Genomic DNA, 22,690 nt, shown 5'->3' on the forward strand with positions numbered 1-22,690 from the left:
TCATGAGGAGTCACCAAAACTGTTCTGAAAAAAGCCAGACCATACTTGAGGCTTGCAGGCTCTATTCATCTGTAGCTCTAAGTCTAGATGATAAGTAAATATGGGTATGGTTATATTTCAATAAATGCTATTTAACAATACAAGCGATAAACCCCATTTTGCTTGTCTGTGGTGGAGGCCAGGGTAGTCTATATATGTCATTACTCACGAGTTCACACACAGAATCAATTCTTTTACCTAACCATATGTGCTGAGGATACAGGAGCCTGCTTCCTACTCTGGACATCAATGAAGAGGAGCCTTAGGAGAAACCCTGAGCCAAAAGCCTTTTAATCTAAAAGATTTCCATATTTCCTTCCATGAAACCAATATCCACTGGAAATTCAAAGGGCTCTTCAGTTGTGATGAGATTTAGAGAGCCCCTGAAGCGATCTATTTGGTAAGAAAAATCTGGAAGGGTCTAGCAGTGCTTCTGAGATCATTATTCCCTCATATCCTTGCAGAGACTTAATTTTGGGATTGATTAATATTCACATCAGTAATTCTTAAACTACAGCAGGCACTGGAATTCCCTAGAGGGCTTAAGTCAAAAAATTGCTGAGTCCCACCCTACAGAACCTCTGATTCAGGAAGTCTAACAAAATGCCATCACTGCTAGTTTGGAGGCCACTTTGGGAATCCAATGTAAACATCTAATCCCATCCCCTATAAATCTCTACTAGGCAGAATACAGAATTCCATGCCAATTCTGCCACCATCTTACCTTCTTGGTTCTTTCAGGCCCTGTATCTGCCCTCAGTGGGACTTTAATTATCTCTCTGCTATCTAAAGGGGAGTTAACAAATGTCTCCTGGAATCTGGGGACTCCAACCGAAGTCTGTGAAAATCTTGTGGTTGCCTGTGCTGGTTCTATGGTTTCAGAGGGCTGGGGTTCAGCTCAGTGGCAGAGCACATGTGTAGCATGTGTAAGGCTCTGGGTTTGATTCCCCAGCCCTGCAAGAGAAAAGAAACAAATGAAACCAAACAAGAGGACCAAGGTTGTTGTAGATAGCAAAACTCTTTGAGACATGGAACTTTTGAAGACAAGGACAACTGGATGGACAGGTTAGATATATATGTTAATAAGCCTCTAGACAGTACTAAAAACTAAATCAATACTATGGATTTTTCCCTAACACCTACTGGCAAAAGAAGATATTAAAGATAATTTTAAGCATAGAGTACTCTGGCAAAAAGTCAAAGCCCAAGTAGCATGCCAGGAGAAAGGAGGGAAGTGGGAGGCATGCCATCAAGTGGCAAGGAGGCCTAGCAGGGCTGACCTGAGAGGAGGTGTGGCTACACTGGCCACACTCACCACCCATGTCCAGCACTAGGAAGCACTGTTCAGTTACTGCACTGTTAGGTATACACTGGACAGTTTTCCCTAGGCTCATCCTGGGACTCAACTACCATACAGGGTCCTCTAGGTAAACAATGTGCATTGAGTTATAGTCAATGCATGGTGAACACATCAGACATGAATAAGACAGGAAGTGGTTTGACTCAATTCATTGCAAACAAGGGACAGTTGAGGTTATTTTTCCACCCACATGACCCAAGAGCACGCATGTGGCCATGGACCCTCCATGCCTCCCCTTTTATAGCAGCCCTGCTCTAGAACCCCAGTTCTTAGGGGCTGATCCAGGTTCTCTGGGTGAGCAGCCACTCCACTGAAATTCTCCCCAACAAGCACCTCCAAAAACTAAATCAGTGAGAGGTTTTGTCCCAAGGAATCCAAAAGAAGAGATAAAACATAAAGACTATTCTTTCCCCTGATGCAAAAGGAAGAAACTAAACCACCATGAAATCCAGTCCAGAGGCCAACAGTGTATCTTCAAGTCCAAATTCATGTCCAGGTTGTTCCTGTGCAATCCACGAAAAATGGAGCAGGCTGTCCCCCAGGGACAGAATGTACGCAGATGGAGCTGGGATGTGACTACTGGAAAGGCCTCTTCCTTAAGTGGGAGCTCTGATGTTTGTCAAGGCTGGAGCTCCAGCTGAAACTTTTGCCACAGTGGGAGCATTTATAAGGTTTCTCTCCTGTATGAACCCTTTGATGTCTAGTAAAGTTTGACCTCTGAATAAAGCTTTTCTCACAGATGGGACATTTATAGGGTTTCTTCCCTGTGTGGATTTTCTCATGGTGGCGCAAACCAGAGAAGTCACTGAAGCCTTTCCCACAGTAATCACACTTACAGGGCTTCTCCCCGGTGTGAGTTCTCTGATGTTTCACAAAGTCTGAGCTCCGCAGAAAAGCTTTTTTGCAGATGGGGCACTGAAAGTATGTCTCACCAGTATGGGTTCTTTGGTGAAAAACCAGCTGCGAATTCCTGTAAAAGGTCTTCCCACACTCCCTGCAGGTGGGGAGCTTTGGGGCCAGGGGGGCTCTCAGTTGCTCCTTCTGCGAGGCCTCTTTCTTCTCCTCCAGCCATAGGGCAGACAGCTCACCTGGAGGGGGAGGCAGGTAATGACCTAGTTGTTTCCCAGAACTCCTTGCGTGTGGAGAAATCTGTCCTCCTGACCCCTCACCCTGGAGGTTTTCTGGAGCCTCAGGGAGGCGCTCTCCTTCCACAAAGCATCCTGGCATATCCTCCTCACTAAAGAAGCCCCTGAGTGCCGCCTGGGGAGGGGCCTCCCCAGAAGCCTGACAGGGGCCTTCCAGAGCTTCCGGGGCCCTGTGATCTGCCAGGTTCAGGATCTCTTTGTCATTCTCTTGCCTTTCCCCTGAAAAGAGAAAGAAAAGTTTGAAATGGCTTCATGAATGCTATATAGTTGTCTATCTCATATTCAGTGATGGGGTCATCATAAAGTATCTTTTCTCTTTACCAAGAGATCATCTACGAGTGAGGAAGGAAAGCATAGAGCCTGAGCCCTTTGGACTCAGTTGCTCTGTGCTGGGTTTAAGGTTAAGAAGGCCATCTCTGGCGCTGAGAATTTCTGATCAGTGCAAGATGGCTCGCAGCAGGCTTCTCTGAGCCCTCCAGGAATAGGACACATAAGTATAACATTTTTAAATGATTGAGTTTTATCTCATTGTAAGTAAAAGATAAACAATCATGCTGAAGAATTTGGAGGAAGAAAAGATTAAAAGGACTGGAGGTATGGCTCAAGCAGGAGACTGCCTCCCTGGCAAGCCCAAAGCCTGGAGTTCAAACCTCAGTATCACCAAAAGAAAAATCAACCTCAACCATACTACTCAGGCAAGTCTAAGCACAGACATCCTTCCGGAGGTTTTCATGTAACCTGTACATATGCATAGATTGCTATTTTCAGATATAATTGATGCATTATATATAGTTCTGTATCTGGCTATGTATGTAGGTGGTGATTTTGGTCAGTGTAACATGGATTCTCCCTTTCACAAGTAACTTAAAAAATTAATGAAATTCACTAATGTGTCCTTTCACTGTAGGTGCAAGGCACTGGATGGAGCTGCAGAGTGAAAGTGAATCCTCTAGCACTCACTTAAATGCACATTTACATGTTTTTCTATCATCCTTCCATCTATCCATCCAGCCATAAATGAGACCAGAGACGGCTGTGTTACCCAGACTGGCTCCAAACTCCTAAGCTCAAGTGATCCTCCTCTCAGCCTCCCAAGTAGCTTACACTACAAACAAGGGCCATTTTCACAGCTATCTGTGCTTTATTAACTCACATAAACAGTTAAGGTTTTCCTTTTTTTCATGACTACTACTTAATGATGCATATAATAAATATATTTTTATTTTGGCTGTAAGATTTATTTTTCAACTTTAAACATTACTTGATCCTTAGATCTGAAGAGACTATTTACTGCCAGGTGTGGTGGCACGTGCCTGCGATACCTGGAATAGCCACATGCCTGCAGCACTTGGGAGGCTGACACTGGAAGTTCATGTCTGAGCCAGCCTAGGCTACATAGTAAGATCTTGTCTCCAAAATAAGCATATATCCTTAAATGAATACATAATTACTGAATGCTTTTCAAATATATGCTATTTAAATGGGTGAAAATGGTTTTACGTTGTTTTGGTTTCTTTTTTCCTTTTTCTCTTTTTTTTTTTTTTTTTTTTTTTTGGGGGGGGGGGGCATGCCAGGCCTAAGGATTGAACACTGCACTTGGGTGCTGTCCCTGAGCTTTATGGCTCAATGCTACCACTGAGCCTCAGCTTCACTTCCCACCTTTGGTAGTCTAATTGGAGATAAGAATCTCCTGGACTTTCCTGCCTGGGCTAGCTTCAAACTGCAATCTTCAGATCTCAGCCTCCTGAGTAGCTAGAATTATAGGTGTGAGCCAACAATGCCTGGCTATTTTAAATTTTAATTCCTGTTATAAAAGGATGGATCTTTTTTCCACATTTATGAGCTACTTCTTATACTCCAAGACTTCTGTACTGGAAAGCTACTTGTTCTTATCAACTTACTTTCATTTCTTCAATTAGGAAAATTAGGACTGGAGGTTTGGTGGAAGTGACAGGCCCTGAGTTCAGACCTACTAATAATACTGAATATTACTTACTATCATGTTCATGAAAAACATTTTTCACTATTTAATTCTGCTTGTTTTAATGTTTGGGGTTACTTTTATGTAAAGAAATAACTGAGGTTTTACTTTACAGACCTACTCAAATATAGTAATCCTTTCCTTAATGTTCTCATACTTCACCAGGCACTGTGCAAATATCTCATTCATTTTTTTTCTTTACATTTTATTTTTTTCCAATTCGTTTGGCATATGACACAAATAAGAAATAAGCCAACCCTTCCCTCTTCGCCCACAGTATCTTTTCTCCTAGCTCTGTTCACTGAGAGTGGCTCAGGCCCATGTGTATGGCATCTTTCCTCAGCATATGCTAGCTCTTACACAGACCACATCTCTTCCTACACGCTCCTTTTTCTGTTCCATTGATTTTTTCCCATCAATTTCTATATCATGCTCATGATATTTTAATTATCTTAACCTTATATTTGTTAGATCTATCTAGGAGAACAGCCTCTCCCCCCTTCCTCTTCCTGAAAGACAACATATAGCCTTACCAAAAATCACCTGCCTGAAACCAATAATTACCTGACTGTCAGCAAAGAACCCCAGACTCTGAGGTCACTTTCTCATCCACCGAGGTCCTTCCTGAACTGCCCCAGTCACATCTCCTTCAGACAGTGAGAGGTTACCCAGGCTCTGAGATCACTTCCACATCCACTGTGGTCACAATTCCCCACCTTTCCCTATATAATCCCCCTCAACCACAAGCTCCCTCCTCTTTTTCTCTTTTCTCTCTGCACATCTCCATCTCATTCAGCTGGCAGTCTGCTCTTCCCCCAATAAACTCTTTACTGCCTGAACCATGTGGCGGGTCCCTTCCTGCAAACCTTACAATATTTACAACACATTTGATATTTCTATATCATTCATAAAACATTTTTCTTTCAAACTTTTTTTTGCTATTCTTGCCTGTTATTTTTCTCTCTCTTAAAATCATTGTGCCAACTATTCATAATAGTCAAGTTATGGAAACAGCCTGGATGCCCAACAATAGATAAGTGGCTCAAGAAAACGTGGTACCTATACACAGTGGAATTGTACTCATCCATTTAAAAGAATAATACAATGTCATTTGCAGGGAAATGGATGGACCTAGAACAAATCAAGTTAAGTGAGGTAAGCCAAGCTCAGAGAGACAAATGGCACAAGTTTTCTCTCATATATGGAAGCTAGATCTAAAACACAACTAAACATGATCAATCACATAGGGCTTTATGTATTTATACACAAACAAACAACTGACTAAAGGGGAGTACAAAAGGGGAGGAATCCAAAAACATAACTCCCCTGGAACAGCTAACGTTCTAGTTATCAAAATGAATTCCAACTAAAGTACTATTTATCAAAACGAATTCTAAGAAATGGAAACATAGGCTATTTTTTAATGTTGTTTTCTTTTTTGTAGGGTAGGAAATGCAGGAGCACAGAAATGGAGGGAAGAAAGGTGCAGTCATTGTATTCAATATACACTATGTAGGAAGGGGAAAATGCGGCAAAGGAAGAGAAGGGGTGAAAATGCCCAAGAAGCATTGGACTCATAACCTGGCTTAGGAAATTATTACCATTTTGTACAGCTTCTTAAAATAACAATAAAAAATACCATTATACCAAGTAATTTTTAATCACTTGGGATTTTGGTGATAAGTGTGAGGATATGGCATTCTGAAGGTGACCTATGCTCGTCTGCTTTTGCTATGAGCTCTTCTTCCACAGCATCTCCATTCCCTTGTGTATTTTCAATGTAATTTTATTGTTACTATCAAGGTGTTGTACAAAGGTGTTATCATTTCATAATTCAGTAATATGTACATTTCTCTTTTGGACAGCACCACCCTTTCCTTTGCTTTCCCCCAGTTCTCTTGTCTTTCTGCCCTAGATCTGACTATAGATCTAGAAGTCTGGCTAATTGTCATATTTCCTAGAACCATTACTTTCCAGTCATGCTCCTGTATCTCCACTTTAGGCCAGTTCCCCTTTCCTGGGCCTCTTGCATTAACTCCACACAGGCTTCTCTCCACCAACTCTCCCCTTCCTGTCTGTCCTATACATCACTACCAAATTAATCTCCCCAAAATTGCTTTCACATATCCCCCCAAGAACCCTGAAGTGTATCTCTTTGGGTATCAAGGTAGCCTAGCCTTAGAGACTCTCCACAATCTGTTTCAAGGAAGAATCTAATGGAGCCATGTCAGCATGTAGGATGAGGGAAAAGAGAAAAGAAAAGAAGGATGAGATTAAAATCAAAACAGAATGAGTTCAAACAGAATGGCCTAAATACCAAACACAAAATTCTACTTACACAAGGTACATAAGAAAAAAAAAAAAAAACTCTTGACTTTTCTGCTCAATTTTGCTATGAACTTAAAAATATTCTAAAAATAATCAAGAAAAAAATCTTACTCACTGGCCATGAAGTGCACGTTGAAAAGTATTCCTCCAAAGGAATCTGTGAAATTGTATCATGATAAACATATTGCTTTAAATTAAAATCATGGCTGGGGTAAAACTCAGCAATAGGCCCCAGGTTCGACCCACAGCACCAAAAGATAAATTTAAAAAAGTTTATATGTCTCTGTTGATGATTGCTGATATTACTATGCAAAATGTTAGCAAAGGATAACCAATTAATTATACTCCACTGGGGAATGTTATAAATATGCTCTCCAAGAACCACTAGAGTCATAGTGATAGACATGAAAATAAACAATCAGCAATCTAAAATTTACTTTTGCAGAAGGGTACATCATCAGCCAAAAATCTTGCAGCAGGCCTATTGCAGCAGGCCCTGCCCCTTTGCTTAGATTGGTTAAGCTCAGGTTCACAATCTGCCCCTGATTCCCTGATTGGCCGCTTTGAGTAGGATAAAATGAATTTATATAAGGTGACTTGGAAGTGGCACTGTGGCTCAAGTGGTAGAGTGCTAGCCTTGAGCTGAAGAGTGTAGGGACAGCACCCAGGCCCAGAGTTCAGGCCCCATGACTGACCAAAAAAATAAATTTACAAAAATAAGGTGACTTTGAAATGGGTACCTAGGTAATCTCAAAATATAGCCACAACCTCTGTTATCTGTAGAGCAGTCTGAGGTGTGTCTTAATCCTAACTGGAAAAGAAACCAGTTTAAAACAAAACCTTATGTTTCAAAAACCCTTCCTTATCACAAAACAATTCATCTTTTCCTAAATAAGAGGCAATCCTCCTGGCAGAAGCAGGGACTTTCAAGCAACACACTTCCATAGAAAAGACACTTTTTCTCACAGGAGAAAAATTGTGCTCGTCACACAATTCCCATCCTTGGTATCTTTTGTTCTTCCTTTTCTTCCTCCAAGGCTCCAGAACTTACGGTGTGTGTAAAAATATATGTGTGCATGTGTGTATAGTTTTACAGCTAAGCTTTACACACATGCTTCAGAAAAGAGTATAGAAAGCAAAGGGTAGCTGCCTATTTACAACAAAGTAAGTTCAAATTTCTTCTTTCTCAACCTTAAGATATAATTTAGCTGAAGTGTTTGTTGATGCTGCTGTTTAACAAACATTAGGGCCATACCAATTAAATAAAACATGTTTTCATGTTTATTTTGCCAACCGTGGAAGGCTATTACTATCACCAGGGTGAGGAAAGTCTAGTTACTCTGAACTTTCTCACTAGCAAAGGTTATTACATAAATCTTTATATAAAGGAATTCTAACTGTTACCTGCATTGGCCTCTATCTATGGCAATCTTAATTCTAATTCTTTCTAAGAAGGAAATGTACCAAAACAGACAAGACTGAAGACAGCTGATCAAATGTGTGGCCTTCTTTTAACAATTAAACACATGTGCTAACATGTACTTAACATCTCCTAGGACAAGTATATTCATTCACCTGTGGTACTCAAGTAAGACCAGCTTAGGCATGGCTGGCTGCAACCAAGGTAATAAAAGCAAGTCTTAATACCTTGTTCACCAACTCCAGTTTAATAAGAGGAAGTAAAAAGAAACTGGAGTCCCACAATCAATCACTGACCTGCACAGGTGAGTCTTGCAATCTTCTCACTAATATGGGGGGGCAATCCTGTCAGGTCTTTCCCAAGCTCTGTTGAATTAGGCAGGTTGGGTTTGGAGGTGGAAACACCTGCCATAGAGAGGAAGAAGTGTGTGGGTCTGGATGAATGAGGAAGTCAAGAGCTGAAGCTGTGTCTTTCAAAGGAACACCCTAAGCATGAAGGGAATTTTGAAGGCTCTGTAGTCCACTTGAGAAAACTCACCTGAGAATAGTATGGAGAGCATGAAAGACACTGGTACTTGCAAGCTAACTAGTGCACATGGCAAAAGCTCTAACAACCCGAGTCTGGACAGAGACTCTGTAGACCACTGACAGATAGGTGCAAGGATCAGGACAAGGAACTGACCAGTGGTTATTTTGAGGCAGTGTGATTTAATAGGAAAGAACATGAGCTCACTTAACTTTCATCATCCTTAAAAGAAAAATACCACCTCTCATTTTATAAAGATTTACTGCAGCACATTCAACCTGCCTGTAACAAAAGAAACTTGCAATATGAGAAGTTCTGTAGCTCTGCTATCTGTAATTCACCCTAGTTCCCAACTGTTTCTCTAATGACTTTCTTTACCCTCAAACCCTGAAGTTGAGCAGAGGAAGCATAGAAAATGCCTTCCAGTTTTTCCAACTTACTCTAGCAAGCTAGCCTTACCTCCTGAGACCATTTTCCCATAGGTCTCCAGCATGAGATCCCAGTATTGCTCCTTTTGAGTGGAATCCAGATGCCTCCACTGATCCTGGAAAGAATATAAGAATGTCACGTCTGTGAAGGTGTCTGAACCTGACTTCTGGGCCACAGGAAAGCTGAGAAGAAAGGGATATGCTGCAGGACCTTGGCCATCAGATGATCTGAGAATTCACAGGAGCCTGGACCAGGGAACAAAGAGGCCGAGGGGAAAATGACAGGTCCTTACAACAGTATTTCTTGCCATGGTTAGAGAACGTTTAGGTTTTGTGTTTTGTAAAGTCATACGCATTTTAGAGTAGAGAACAAACAGTAGGTTGAATTCTTTTTTATAGTGTTCCCTGTTTTAAAACTCTTTAGGGGCTTGTATTATGTGTTTGTGAATAATAGGAAGCTGATGCTCACACTATGTAATTACAATTTGGGAACTCAATAAAGCAAAGAAACTAAAATTGGTGGCTTTGAGAAAGGACAGATGTTGCAGCCATACATATCTGGACTCTGGACCAGTTAAAGTGGTTTTAGTCCCACATAGGGAAGTAAAAATGCCACAATATCCACAAAGAAAGCCTTCTTACAAAAGTACAGACTGAAGATCCAAAACTGAGAATGCTGCCTAGCTGGAATCTGCTCTTCTCAATTCAAAGTTTAATCTCCCCAGCAAGAAGCTGGCCACTAGAAACTGACTGGTTAGTGGCCTATCCTTTGGAGTCAGACAGACTGGGTTCCAAATGCCTATTGGCCACTTTCTAGCTGTGTGATCTTAAGCAAGCTTGTGACATCTCGGTGGTCACTTAGTGAGAGCACTAGGGTCTAAAGACTGTCAGGAGATTTGAAAGCAACAAGGTTAAGTGTCATGTTTTCACAGCACACTGCATGCTTCATTCCTAGCATCCACACATTAAATATTTACATGTGCATGTGCATATGTGTATACACTGACAAGTATTTGATGAACTGTTGCCACTACTAGCATTAATTTCTCTGAGAAAGGTGCTCTGCTATTAACTTTCACTGTACTTCTTAAGTCCCTAAGACCCTGTTCACAATACTAGAGATATTTAATTTATGTCATCAGGGTAAAATAGAACAACCCTTGGCTAACAAGTCCTTGGTAGAATATAGGCAGGCAGGCAGGCAGGCAGGCAGGCAGGCAGGCAGGCAGGCAGGCAGGCAGGCAGGCAGGCAGGCAGGCAGGCAGACAGACAGACAGACAGACAGACAGACAGACAGACAGATAGCTAAATATAATTACTATCATAGGCAGTCTCCTAGATCCATGCCAAGGCCTTGTGGAGACAATTAAGGGACTCTGCACCGTTTCCAGGACCCCCAAGTTGATAAACTGGTTTATTTACTTTATATTATTGCTTTTAAGTAGTTGTACAAGGAGTTGCCATTTAACAAAGCAGTTTATAAATGGAATATGTATCACTCCTTTCAACATTCTCACCCATCCCTTCCTTACTACTCCTTCCCTCATGATACAGTTGTTTATATCATAAATAGCCTGGTACTGGGAACAGATAAGGAGGGCATTTTGGAAGTCATCTTCCTACTACATACAACACCCTGCTCAGGGAAGACATTTCCAGCCCTGACTCAGTGCTCTCCCGGCAGCACATCTAAAGATCGTGGAAATGGCTCAAGGAGAGAAATGTCAAAAATACTGAATTATCAGATGCTGAAAGAAAGAAAGGAAGAAGAAAAAGAAGAGGAGGAAAAGGAGAAAGGATAGAGGAGGAAGGAGATACTGGATCTTTTAGTGTGGAAAAGGACTGGTAGCTGAAACATTATCCCAATAAACATTATATATACCAACTGTTAACTAAAACCATATTTTGAAAATGACTTTTAATGAAAAATATTTATTTCTGTCAGTCCTGGGGCTTGAACTCAGGGCCTGAGCACTGTCCCTGAGCTTCTTTTGCTCAAGGCTGGCACTACCACTTGAGCCACAGCACCACTTCTGGCTTTCTCTATTTATGTGGTACTGAGGAATCAAACTCAGGGCTACATGCATGCTAGGCAAGTATTCTACCACTAAGCCACATTCCCAGCCCCTAAACGTTTAATTTTTAAAGTATAAATTGCTAGTGGTTTATTCTGCTAGTGTCCTATGAATGGGCTATTTAAATAAGTATCTGCAAAGAACCAACCTGGCAAATACTGATGAACACTGGAGTCCTCCAACCTTGGGGTCAGAACATACAGATTCTGACTTCAGAGGCAGCAGAAGAAAAGTCTGGCAACTGCAGATAGGCTGCCTAGCCTGGGCCCAGGGCCTATCCATGGGTACCAGCACAGTCACTACCAAAATAGTCCAAGGAACCTAAATCCCTAATCACAAACAGCTCATTCTAAAGAACAAAAAAGTTGCTTCAGGAGTCTCTGAACAGAATATCCCCAGTTTAAGGCCACACTCAAAAGACTTCCAAGAAGCCAGGCACAGTGGCTCAAGTCTATGATCCTAGCTACTCTGGAGATGGAAGGTGGACTAGTGGATGGACATGGTGCTATCCATGGGTGTCTGCTGAAGTACAGTGACTGGGTACAGTGGGCACATGCCTGTCATCCCAATGACAAAGGGAAGTAAAATAGAAGGATCATATCCTGGGCCAGCCTGACAATAAAATAAAATGAGACCCTAACTTGAAAATAACTAACATTGGCAGGATGGTTCAAATGGTAGAGTATCTACTTATCAAGCAAAAGGTCTTGGAATCAAACCCTAGTATTGCTGCTAATACCAACAACAACTTAGTTCTAAAAAATTAGAAAAGTTTGGACACAAGCCCTACTTGAGACACAACACAAAACACCAGCGGCAGCCATCTTGCTCCTTTTTCAAATTTCCACAGAAGGAAAAGGCTTAACTTTCTATTCTGGAGGGAAGTATAAGGTTTGATATAGAAATACAGTATCTATTTTTATGTGGAAATAGCACCACCTTGTGGGCTTACAAGCTATTACTACACATGAGAAATTACTTGTACTGCTGCTTTTCCTCTACCCTTGAATGTAGTCAAGGCATGCATTCCACCCAGTGGAGGTCCATATGGGATCTAGAACTGTTAGACAGCTACAGACAGAGATGGATATATAAATGTAGATATATACACAGATAGGACATGATTCAATTGTGGGACTATTTGGAGGTCTGAGAGGAAGGGGTGGGGAACAGAGAATGAGGGGCATAAATTATATCCAAGCTTCGATGGTACAGTACTGGGTATAAGCTATCTCCCAAATATACTATGTCTATGTATGAAGATGGTAGAATGAGTCCCACTGAACAACATGAAGAGAAGATGAGGAATAGAGTGGGCTGATCTGATCAAGAATAATACATGCACGTATGGCATACCACAGTGAAGCAGGTTATACAATTAATAGATGCAAAGAAAAACTACATAAACTCAGTAAAAAATGAAAATATACAAAGAAAAGGGTAAGCATCATTTGGCAATTTTCCATCTTACATAAAATTTTGGACAATGCAAATTATTGTATGGTAATAGAAAATAGATCAATAACTGCTGAGAAAAGCATGGGGTAAAAAGCAACAAGAATGAACTAAAAAGATAAAAATGTAGCCTGGAGCCAGGGACTAGAGGCTTATAGAGGTAATCCTACCTACTCAGAAGGCTGAGATCTGCAGATGGTGGTTCAAAGCCAGCCTGGACAGGAAAGTTCATGAGACTCTTATCTCCAATTAAACACTTAAAGATCCCGAAGTGGAGTTGTGGCTCAAGTGGTAGAGCTCTGAGCACAAAAGCTCAGAGGCAGCACCCAGGCTCTGAGTTTAAGCCCCAGGATCAGCATACTTACACACAAGTAGCCTACTGCAGTAGCTTATAGCTATAATGCTGTTATTGTGGCCCACCTCGGATGTCCTCTCTACCCCCTAGCAACACTACATCCCTGTCAATCCTCCCAACTGTGACTATGCTATGTCCTGGAAGCCTGGCTCACCTTAAGAAAAGCAGAAGCTAGCTCACCTGTGGTGTTCCTGGGAGGAGCACTGCTCCCAAGTCTTGGTCTCCCAGAAGCCTGTCCTCAGGTCGTGCAGGAATCTGAGAAGTAGCTACAGCTGCAATGAGAAAAGGAAATGTTCAGAATCCAGATGTCTTCGTTAACCACTCCCCAGAGAGCAAAGAGCAAACTCTTCAAAAACACTCTGTTCCACTGCCCGAATTTTCAGGCTTGTGTTTAATTCCTCCCCAACTCCAATCCTCTCCAAACTTCCAGTTGCATCCATGTCTGTCCTACCTCCTTGCTCAGGACCTCATATCCAAGTGGTCCGGACCAGTATCAAAGTGGTTTAAAATTCAAAGTCTCCAAGTCAAAATAGTTCTTCCCTGTCTCCAAACACTGTATTATTTCATTTCACACTCAGGCCTGAGCCCTACCCCCAAACTTCTCCAAGAGAGTGCCTGCCCCTCACCTAGCTCTGGTTCCTCCTTCACCGTGTGGCCAAGCAGCTCCCCAGGATCCAAGGGTGAACTCTCAAGGCCCTGCTCCTGATGTTCCACTTCTGGGAGGGGCTCCGCATCCCAGCTTGGAGATGCCTTCTTCTCTGATAAGATTTCTTGCCCTAGAACTTGAATGCTGATCTAGAGACAGGATAGTACTTGTTATTGAAGCATACACATTCAGGATATGGAGCTATCTTTTTTAAATGGATGAAGCAATCTTTATAGCCATGGAAGAAAGAGAAAAGATCCAAGAACTAGTGAGAGAAATATCCCAAAAGACACAAAAAAATGAGGACTGAACTAGGCCTGATACACCCTCAAAACTTACCAGCAATACTGAATTCTATTCGACAGTATAAACATTTCAAAGTCAGAATGGGATGACTTTCTTTAATCCCAATGGCTATAAAGTATTAAGAGTCAGAAAGGACTTTAGAATTAGAAGAACTATATATAGAGCAATCCAGATTTGGTACAAGCCACATATATTTGATCTTTGTCCTCAGTTTTTGCCACAGAGCTCCCAGAATGTCCTGAGTGATAAGAGTGAAAGAATGCATATACATTTGTCTAATTTGGGGAGGAAAGGGGCATAACAAAACGCTGAAACAAGGACACTAGATGACCCATTGCAACAATGATACCCACAAGGCAATATATTGGAAATGAACTTTACAACTTTGGGGTGGGGAGTAGGGAGGAGTGAAGGAGGTGGGGGAGAGAAGGGCTAGTGGGAGAACAACAAAGGAGGGGATAACAATGCTCAACAAGAAAGGAACTCACTACCTTACTCATGTAACTGAAACCTCTCTGTACAGCATCTTTACAATAAAATAAAAATTTAAAAAAAAAGTGAAAGAAGTGCCAGGTGCCAGTGTCTCACGCCTGTAACCCTAGCTACCCAGGAGGCTGAAATCTAAGGACTGAGGTTTAAAGCCAGCCCCGGCAGGAAAGTCCATGAAACTCTCATCTCCAATAAACCACCAGAAAATCCGAAGTGGCTCTGTGGCTCAAGTGGTAGAGTGCTAGCCTCGAGCTGAAGAGCTGAGGGACAGTGCCCAGGCCAAGAGTTCAAGCCAAACGACTGACAAAAAATAAAAGAGTGAAAGAAGTATTTATTACTCATAATAAAGACTCTCCATTCAGACCTGCTCTATGCTAATGAGGTTAACTCGAGGTGGGCTCCCAGACAGCTTCAGGAAGCTGTGGTAGGAGGAGCCAATGTACAAGTGGCTCAGGCCTATAATCCTAGCTACTCAGGAGCCTGAGGATCTTGGTCCAAAGCTAGCCTGGGAAGTCAAATCTGTGAGTCTATTTCTAATTAACCAATAAAAAGCCACAATGGGAGGCATGGCTCAAATGCTAGAGCACCAGCTGTAAACAAAAGAGCTGAGTAAGAGCACCATGGTCTGACTTCAAGCCCAAATACTAACTTTAAAAAAGGCAGGGGCAGGGAAGGCAGGCATGGTAGCACATGCCTGCATCCCAGCTACACAGGAGGCAGAGGTAGGTGGGTCATGGTCCATGGTTGGCCCAGGGTAAAAGCACAAGATCCTGAAAAATAATGAAAAAGCAGTAAGGGCTGGAGGCATGACTCAAGTAGTAGAGTACTTGCCAACAAATACAAAGCCCTGAGCTCAAAAGCCCAGGACCTCCAGGGGCAGTGTGTGGGGTGGGGGGTAAGAAGCAGTCCTGGAACTTTCAGTCCGCCCTATCCCCAACACTGGGAATGGGAGAAGGGTTAGACAATTTCAATCAATAATCTAATCAAGATGCCAAAACAGTGAAACCCCCACCCCCAAAAACACCCTTAAATGATGTTTTCAGGAGTATCCAGGCTAATCATGTCATCAAGATATAAGTGGTGGGATGGAAAGGTGTCTCAGTGGTAGAGCGCTTGCCTTGTATGCATGAGGCCCTGGGTTCGATTCCTCAGCACCACATAAGCAAAAAGAAAAAAGCCAGAAGTGGCGCTGTGGCTCAAGTGGTAGAGTGCTAGCCTTGAGCTGAAGAGCTGAGGGACAGCACCCAGGCCCAGAGTTCAGGCCCCACGACCAGACGCCCCCCCCCCCAAAAAAAAGATAAAAGTAGTGTGCTGGGAGAGGACAGGGAGATACCTTTTGTGCCCCTTCCATTTTGTGTGTGGGAGTTGACACTTTGCACTCACCTGACAACATAAGAAAAGTACTTTCCTGAGCTCTGTAATCATTCTAATTACTGAATCCAAAAGAAACTGGGAACCCCCAGTCAGAAGGGCATCTGACCCTAGACACACACAACCAGCCTGGGAAAGGGAAGTAGTGCTGTGTGCCTGAGCCATGAACATGTAGGGTCTGTGCTGACTGCAGAGCATTAGTATCAGAATTAAACTGAATGACTAAGCCAGGGGCTGGTGGCTCACACCTGTAAACCTAGCTGAGATTGAGATCTGAGGATCACAGCTCAAAGCCAGCCTGAATAGCAAAGTCCATGAGACTCTTATCTCCAATTAACTACCAGAAAACCAGAAGTGGTGCTGTGGCTGAAAGTGGTCGAGCGCTAGCCTTCAGTGACAAAGCTCAGGGACAATGCCCAGGCTCTAAGTTCAAGCCCCACAACCAAAAACAAAACAAAAAAAACCCTAAGTGTCTGGATGCTTGGTTTGTATTGGATAAACCGCACACTTCTGGTGCCATGAGTGACATCAGAAAGAAGATAAGCCTAGAGGTGGCCTGTGCTCATTCACCCCTACTAATCCCACCTGCTTACCCACTGCCACAGTCTCCGAGGATCGCCCTTCAAGCTCTCCACCAGGGTCACTGCCTCTTCTCCACTGCCTGGACACTGTTTGCGCACCCACATCTGGATCTCTCCAGGAAGGATGGTCAGAAATTGCTCTAACATCAGGATCTCCAGGATCTGCTCCTTGGTGTGGACCTCTGGCTGGAGCCACTGGAAACAAAGCTTCCGAAGTTGTTTCAGTGTCTCGTGGGGTCCAGACATCACCTGGTAACGAAACTGCCTGAACAACTGTCGCGCAGCCTCTGGGCTAGAGAGCTCCCCTTGAGAGGCAGCGTCTGGTCCAGAGAACAGGGAGTCTTCAGCCTGGGCCAGTGGAGGCAGCAGGCCTAGGGCCTGCCCCAGGTCAGTGGGCATCGTCTGGCTTCGCAAGGCCTCTTAGGTAAACAGCTTCCAGGGTGGATCTAAGCCTTCACAGCGATGATAAAGACGAGATGAACTCAAGTGCTGTTCAGGAGAGAAGGGCACATTCAGAAAGAACAAATGCACATACCATACTTGAGATACGCTGAAGTCAATTATGATCCTTTTGAAACTGCTCAACTCATATATTACTCCATTTTGAAGGACTGTAAATGTGAAGCTACGAAGTAAAGTACTAACCCATATCTACAGAGCTACAATCACCTGGTCTATCTGTAACATCCTCTGCTGGTCTTTAAGCATCCAGACCATGAACAAAAGTGCAATGTGCCAAGTGAAAGCATCAAATACTTCTATGTCGCACCTAGCTAACTGCAGGTTGAAAAGTAAAGCAGGACAAGGACATAATGGCCTAGGGATCTCCTCAATGGAAGAATCAGATGCTTCCATAACAGGTGAGCACATCTCCTCTGCTACATGCTCCCACCACAATGAACTATCCTTTCATAGCCCAGCCCAAAGTGACAAAGTGTCCAAATATAGAAGACAGCAAGTGAGGCTGTGAATAGGATCACAGTTAACACAAACATGTTTCAAAAGTACCAATTTTGCAGGGATTCCTAATAGTGAATCAATGGGTCAATCCATAATGTGGTGAAGAAGCTGGAAGGCATCCTTTCTCCATAACACAAAGGGCAACCATCAAAAACACACCCAACCACTTGGCATCTGGCCTAATCAAAGGTGAATACAATACCCTAGCTGCATTTCTCTTGAGGCATAAGAAATGTATTTCCCTACCACTTCTCCCAAGTATATTCATACTACGTCAGAAAAACATGCAGCCTAATATGGTGGGTCAGGCCTGTAATCTCAGAGCTCAGAAAGCTGAGAGAGAAAAATGATAAACTCAGAAGTAGTGCTGTGGCTCAAATGGTAGAGCACTAGCCTTGAGCTGAAGAGCTAAGGAAGCCCCAGAGCCCCAGAGTTCAAGCCCTACAACTGACTCAAGGTCAGCCTGGATTATATGAAAACATCCTGTCAAAAGAGAAAAAGAAAAGAAAGTTAGGAAGAAAGAAGAAAATTAAAGCAATTGTAGAGAGGAGGACTATTGGGAGATAAGAGCAAATTTTTTTCAGGGGTCCAACACAGAAAAGAATGATATAAAAATTATTAATTAATTGCATGCTTCTCATTTGGACATCATCCAAAAAAAATTAAGTGAAACCTAGACATTTGTCATTAACATCTTCATACAGCACTGAAGAGAAATATACAGAGTGCTCTGGCCCTCACAGAGTAAACTGGTAATAGAAACTAAGCTTGCAACTGGAAACCGCTACAAAACAACCATTAGAAAGAATATTGTACCCCTTGTAAAGAAATAGAAAGACCTGGAAAAAATTATGTTCAGTGAAGTCAGGTCCACAGAGAGACAAAGCATGCATATTCTACCTTATATGTGGAAGCTAGATTCAACTTGTAAGGAAATAAGCTGGGTGCTTTGCAAGTGTATACAAATTTATTAACTGAGATACAGCTGATTCAAGGGAGAACTCAGATAGTGTAATTCCCTAGAAAGGCAAAATCAAAGTTAAGCAAAATAAAACACCAGGACTCAGGAACTGGAAAGGGGTGGAGTGGGGTAAAGGGAAAAGGGGTGGATGAGTGAAGAGGAGAAGAGGGAGAAAATGTTGTCAAGAATCCAATGAATACCCTAAAAAATTAAGAAGAGCAAGGGAAGGGGTAGGGAGGGGAGGGATAGTGAAAATGTTGAAAAGGGTGACATGGATCAAGATATATATGGCAATTCCTTTGTACAAATACTTAAAGATAATAAAAGGGAGGCAGGGAGGGAGGGAGGGAAAGAGGGAGGGAGGGAGGGAGGGCGGGAGGAAGGAAGGAAGGAAGGAAGAAATAGCTGTTATAAATGACTGTAGATGTTGGGATGTCAAGTAGGAATAAAGACACCAACTCAAAAATAACTCAGCAAGGCAAAGTGTACTTCTGCAGAAGGGTGAGCCATCAGCCTCCAAATCTGGCAAGCAAACAAAAGAACAGGCAGGCTGTCCCTTTTTATCCCTAACTCAACAGGCCCCGCCCCTCTGCTCTGATTGGCCAACCTCAGGTTTACAATGTATTTACATTAAGTGACCATTAAAGACTTTTGTTTGTTTTTGGTTTGGGTTTTTGGTTTGGGGTTTTTTATTTGTTTGTTTTTGGGTTTTTTTGCCAGTCCTAGGGCTTGAACTCTGAGCTTCATATGCTCAAGGCTAGCACTCTACCACTTGAGCCACAGTGCCACTTCCTTTTTCTGTGTATGTGGTACTGAGGAATTGAACCCAGGGCTTCATGCCTGCTAAGCAAGCACTCTACCTCTAGGCCACATTCCCAGCCCTGACCATTAAAGACTTCAAGATTAACAGTAACACAAATAATCTCAAAACATACTCTAGCCCACTATTATTTCCTAGAACAATCTGAGGTATATCTTAATTATTCACACTTTCTTGTACTTTCTTGTACAATCTGAGGTGTGTGTTAATTCCTCTCCCATTTTGGGACAAAACTTACATTTCAAAACTCCTTCCCTATCCCCAAAAATTTCCTCTTTCCCTTTCTTGACTTGATATTGTCTTAGCAGAATTAACAGAGCCAAACCACTAGGCCAAAAGCAGAAACCTTCAAGCAACCCACTTTGATAGAAAAGACAGCTTTTCTCACAAAACAAACATATCAAGCATCTGTTTTCACATACCACACAACTATGCAGTTAAGAATGCAGTTCCAATGAGAAAAGAAATCAGGGAGGTAACATAATCATCCTGTCTGAGGACAATTTTCCAACCACAGTACAGAAGCCGAGGGACAGTAGAACATAAAGGTCTCACTATGAGGCCTTTCTGTGAAGCAGAGTTTGAACATGCAGCTGTTGATACAGCTGGAAAGTGGAGAATGAGGCAGAAAGGGAACTGTGAGAAGGGGATCTGATGTCAACAGGCGGTGTCTCCTATAAAGCCTGGCACAAGGCTTGCACGGCATGTTAGCAGGAGGAAACTAGAATGTTTAACCAAGAGGGATTCAAGAGTAAAACAACTGTCAAAATGGCTCATGCCTGTTATCCTAGCTACTCAAGAGGCTGAGGATTATAGTTCAAAGCCAGCCAGGGCAGAAAAGTCCACAAGACATCACCAGTTAGACACCAAAAGGCCAGTAGCAGAGTTGCGGCTCAAATGGTAGAGGGCCAGCCTTGAGCACAAAAGAAGAATGAGAGCTTGAGGATCTGAATTAAAGCCCCCCCCAGAAAAACATAAGTAAAATGCGGTTAAGGAGGGACATTATAGACTTTTTTTTAACCACCCAGACCGAAAAGACTTTCAAATACTCAAGGGGTCCTGAGACAGGAAGATTACATGCCAGGAATGGCAGGCCTACACCTGCCCTTACACCTAAATGAAGCTTCAGTAAGATTCACAAATGAGACCTGTCTACGTCTTTAGTTTTATCAACTTAAATGTGAACTTGGGGAACATGATCAACTTTCCAAAGATCTGGTCTATCAAAGTACAAAACGAGGTCTACGTAATTTGAAAGGGATCAGTCAGTTAAGTAAACTACAAAAAAAAAAAAAAAACCACCAATAATCTTCAGAGGAAGGTAATTAGGTCTGTGGCATCACTATGTGTTATCTACAATATCCAGAATGCAATCCAAATTACTAGACACATAAACAAAAGGCAATACTGGAATTTGAACTCAGGACCTCACACTTGCTAGGCAGGCATTGTACCACAGGAATTATACCACTGAGCCACACCTGCAGGAAAAAAAACATATATATATATATGCATTATTCCATTAATTAAATGATTTTGACTCTTGGATTTTAGATCATCAAGAGTTCACATAGCAGAATAGTGATCTGTAGGACTGGGAAGGTGGCTTAGTGGTAGAGTGCTTGCCAAGCATGCATGAAGCCCTGGGTTGATTCCTCAGTACCACATCAACAGAAAAAAAGCTGGAAGTGGCTCAAGTGGCGGAGTGCCAGCCTTGAGCAAAAAGATGCTCAGGGGGGCAGTGCCCAGGCCCTGAGAAGCCTCAGGACCGGCACCAAAAAAAAAAAAAGAATAGTGATCTGTAAACTTATTGGAATTTAGTTGGTTCCTGAGCTGAGACAGCAGTTTCAGGTAACATTTCTGAAGTAATTACATTTTGGGGAAAAAAACCCACAGACCTTGCATACTATTTACATGGGGGGTTATTATACTACATACTTGGATATTATATATATCCAATAGTCATGGCAAGAAGAAATCTCTGAAACGTTCGAAATGAGTTCATAAGTGGGTGGCAGTCCCAATGGAAAAAAGTCCTGAGAATCAATCGGCTCTGGGTGACAACAAGAAACGGAGGAGTGGTTACCCATGGCTATCTGGTTGGGCCGGGCTAGGGCGGTAGGTAACGAACCCCCAAAATGAGTTTTTAAATGCACACCCCCCCCACCCCCGCTTAGAGACACTTGTGACTCAGTACTCCCGTTGTGGCTGGGGGGGGGGGGGAGGAAAGCTGTCGATCCGATGGGGGGGGGGGTTTAGGGGGCGCCTCGGGAAGGGGGTGGCTGCCGCACTTCGCAGCTCAGACCCTTGGGCCGAGGCCGGGGCACCCACACCGTGGTCGTCTCCATCCGCAAAGCCGATCGATCGCACCCCGGTAAAGGAGGCCTCACCCCCATCTCCCCCCCACACACACCCCCCACCCCCGCCCACCCCAGGGCTCGTCTGTAACCCTTGGGGGGCGAGAAAAGGGTTCGGTCCGCTCCCCGCGCAGAGCTCCGGGCTGGACGGCTTGACGTCGCACCCCCCCACACACACACGCACGCACACACGCCCTTCCCCGGCGCGGGAGGCCGTGGGGCCTGGGGGTCGCGTGGCTGTGGGGCCCCGGGGCCTGAGGGCCGCGCAGCCGGGAGGGGGCTGGGCCTAGTCCGAGGCCCCCCACGCGCCCCGAGGCCGCCCCTTCCTGTGTCGCCCGCAAGCGCGCTCACGGGGGCGCGCGCCCGCCGTCCTCGCCGCAGCTTCCCGGGCTCTGGCTGAGGTGGGGGGGGGGGGGGGTCACCCCCACGGCGGCGTGAGCGCCAGGTCCGGACGGCGAGAGAAACCAGCGCCCCCGTCCCAGCTCACCTCGGCGGCCGCCGCGTAGGCTATAGGGCACACTTCCGGGAGTGAGGCGGCTGCGCGCGCCTCCGGCGGCCGCTGAGCGACGCGCGTCGCCGGGGCGGGGCACAGGGGAGGGGGCTGGAGCTGAGATCGAGATTCCTATTGGTCTCCAGGACGCTGTGCTCCGCCCACTCCGCCTGCGGTCCCAGCCTCCATTCATTCTCGCTGATGGTGTGCTTTCCCAGCTAGGTGTAGACTCGTTCACCGGGCTTGAACTCTGGGCCTGTGTTCTGTCCCTCAGCTCTTTCGCTCGAGGCTACTAGCACTCTAGCACTTTGAGCCACCGCGCCACTTTGGTTTTTTGGTGGTTCATTGGAAATGAGTCTTACGGATTTTCCTGCCCGGGCTGGCTTTGAACCTCCATCCTCAGATCTCATCCTCCTGAGTAGCTAGGATTACAGGCCTGAGCCACCAGCTCCTGGCTCTCCTCTGGTTCTTGCTTAGTTTTTGTTTGTTTGTTTGTTTTGCTCCAGACCAGAGCTCTACCACATCAGCCACAACACTCCACCTCCAGCTCTTTTAAGCTAAGAATCTGGCATAACTGGCTCCTGTGGGGTTTGAGCAG

At 43.9% G+C, this 22,690-nt stretch overlaps 1 protein-coding gene across 2 annotated transcripts; it reads right to left on the reverse strand.

The window, feature by feature from the left end:
* Positions 1–1,533: 1,533 nt before the first annotated feature.
* On the reverse strand, positions 1,534–22,164 carry Znf18 (zinc finger protein 18). Of its 2 annotated transcripts, XM_042693437.1 has the most exons (7): positions 22,090–22,164; positions 16,517–16,993; positions 13,738–13,906; positions 13,292–13,383; positions 9,258–9,342; positions 8,570–8,677; positions 1,534–2,763 (listed from the first exon to the last, which is right to left on the reverse strand). In XM_042693437.1, the coding sequence occupies exons 2-7, from the start codon at positions 16,901–16,903 to the stop codon at positions 1,976–1,978; spliced, it is 1,629 nt and encodes a 542-aa protein (XP_042549371.1). In that variant the 5' UTR covers positions 16,904–16,993; positions 22,090–22,164; the 3' UTR covers positions 1,534–1,975. The 2 variants fall into 2 exon arrangements, with proteins under 2 accessions (XP_042549371.1, XP_042549379.1); XM_042693445.1 differs by lacking the exon at positions 8,570–8,677.
* Positions 22,165–22,690: the final 526 nt, after the last annotated feature.

This window comes from Dipodomys spectabilis, unplaced genomic scaffold (assembly GCF_019054845.1).
Source record: "Dipodomys spectabilis isolate Male_0828 unplaced genomic scaffold, ASM1905484v1 ptg000004l, whole genome shotgun sequence".
Taxonomy (NCBI): Eukaryota; Metazoa; Chordata; class Mammalia; order Rodentia; family Heteromyidae; genus Dipodomys; species Dipodomys spectabilis.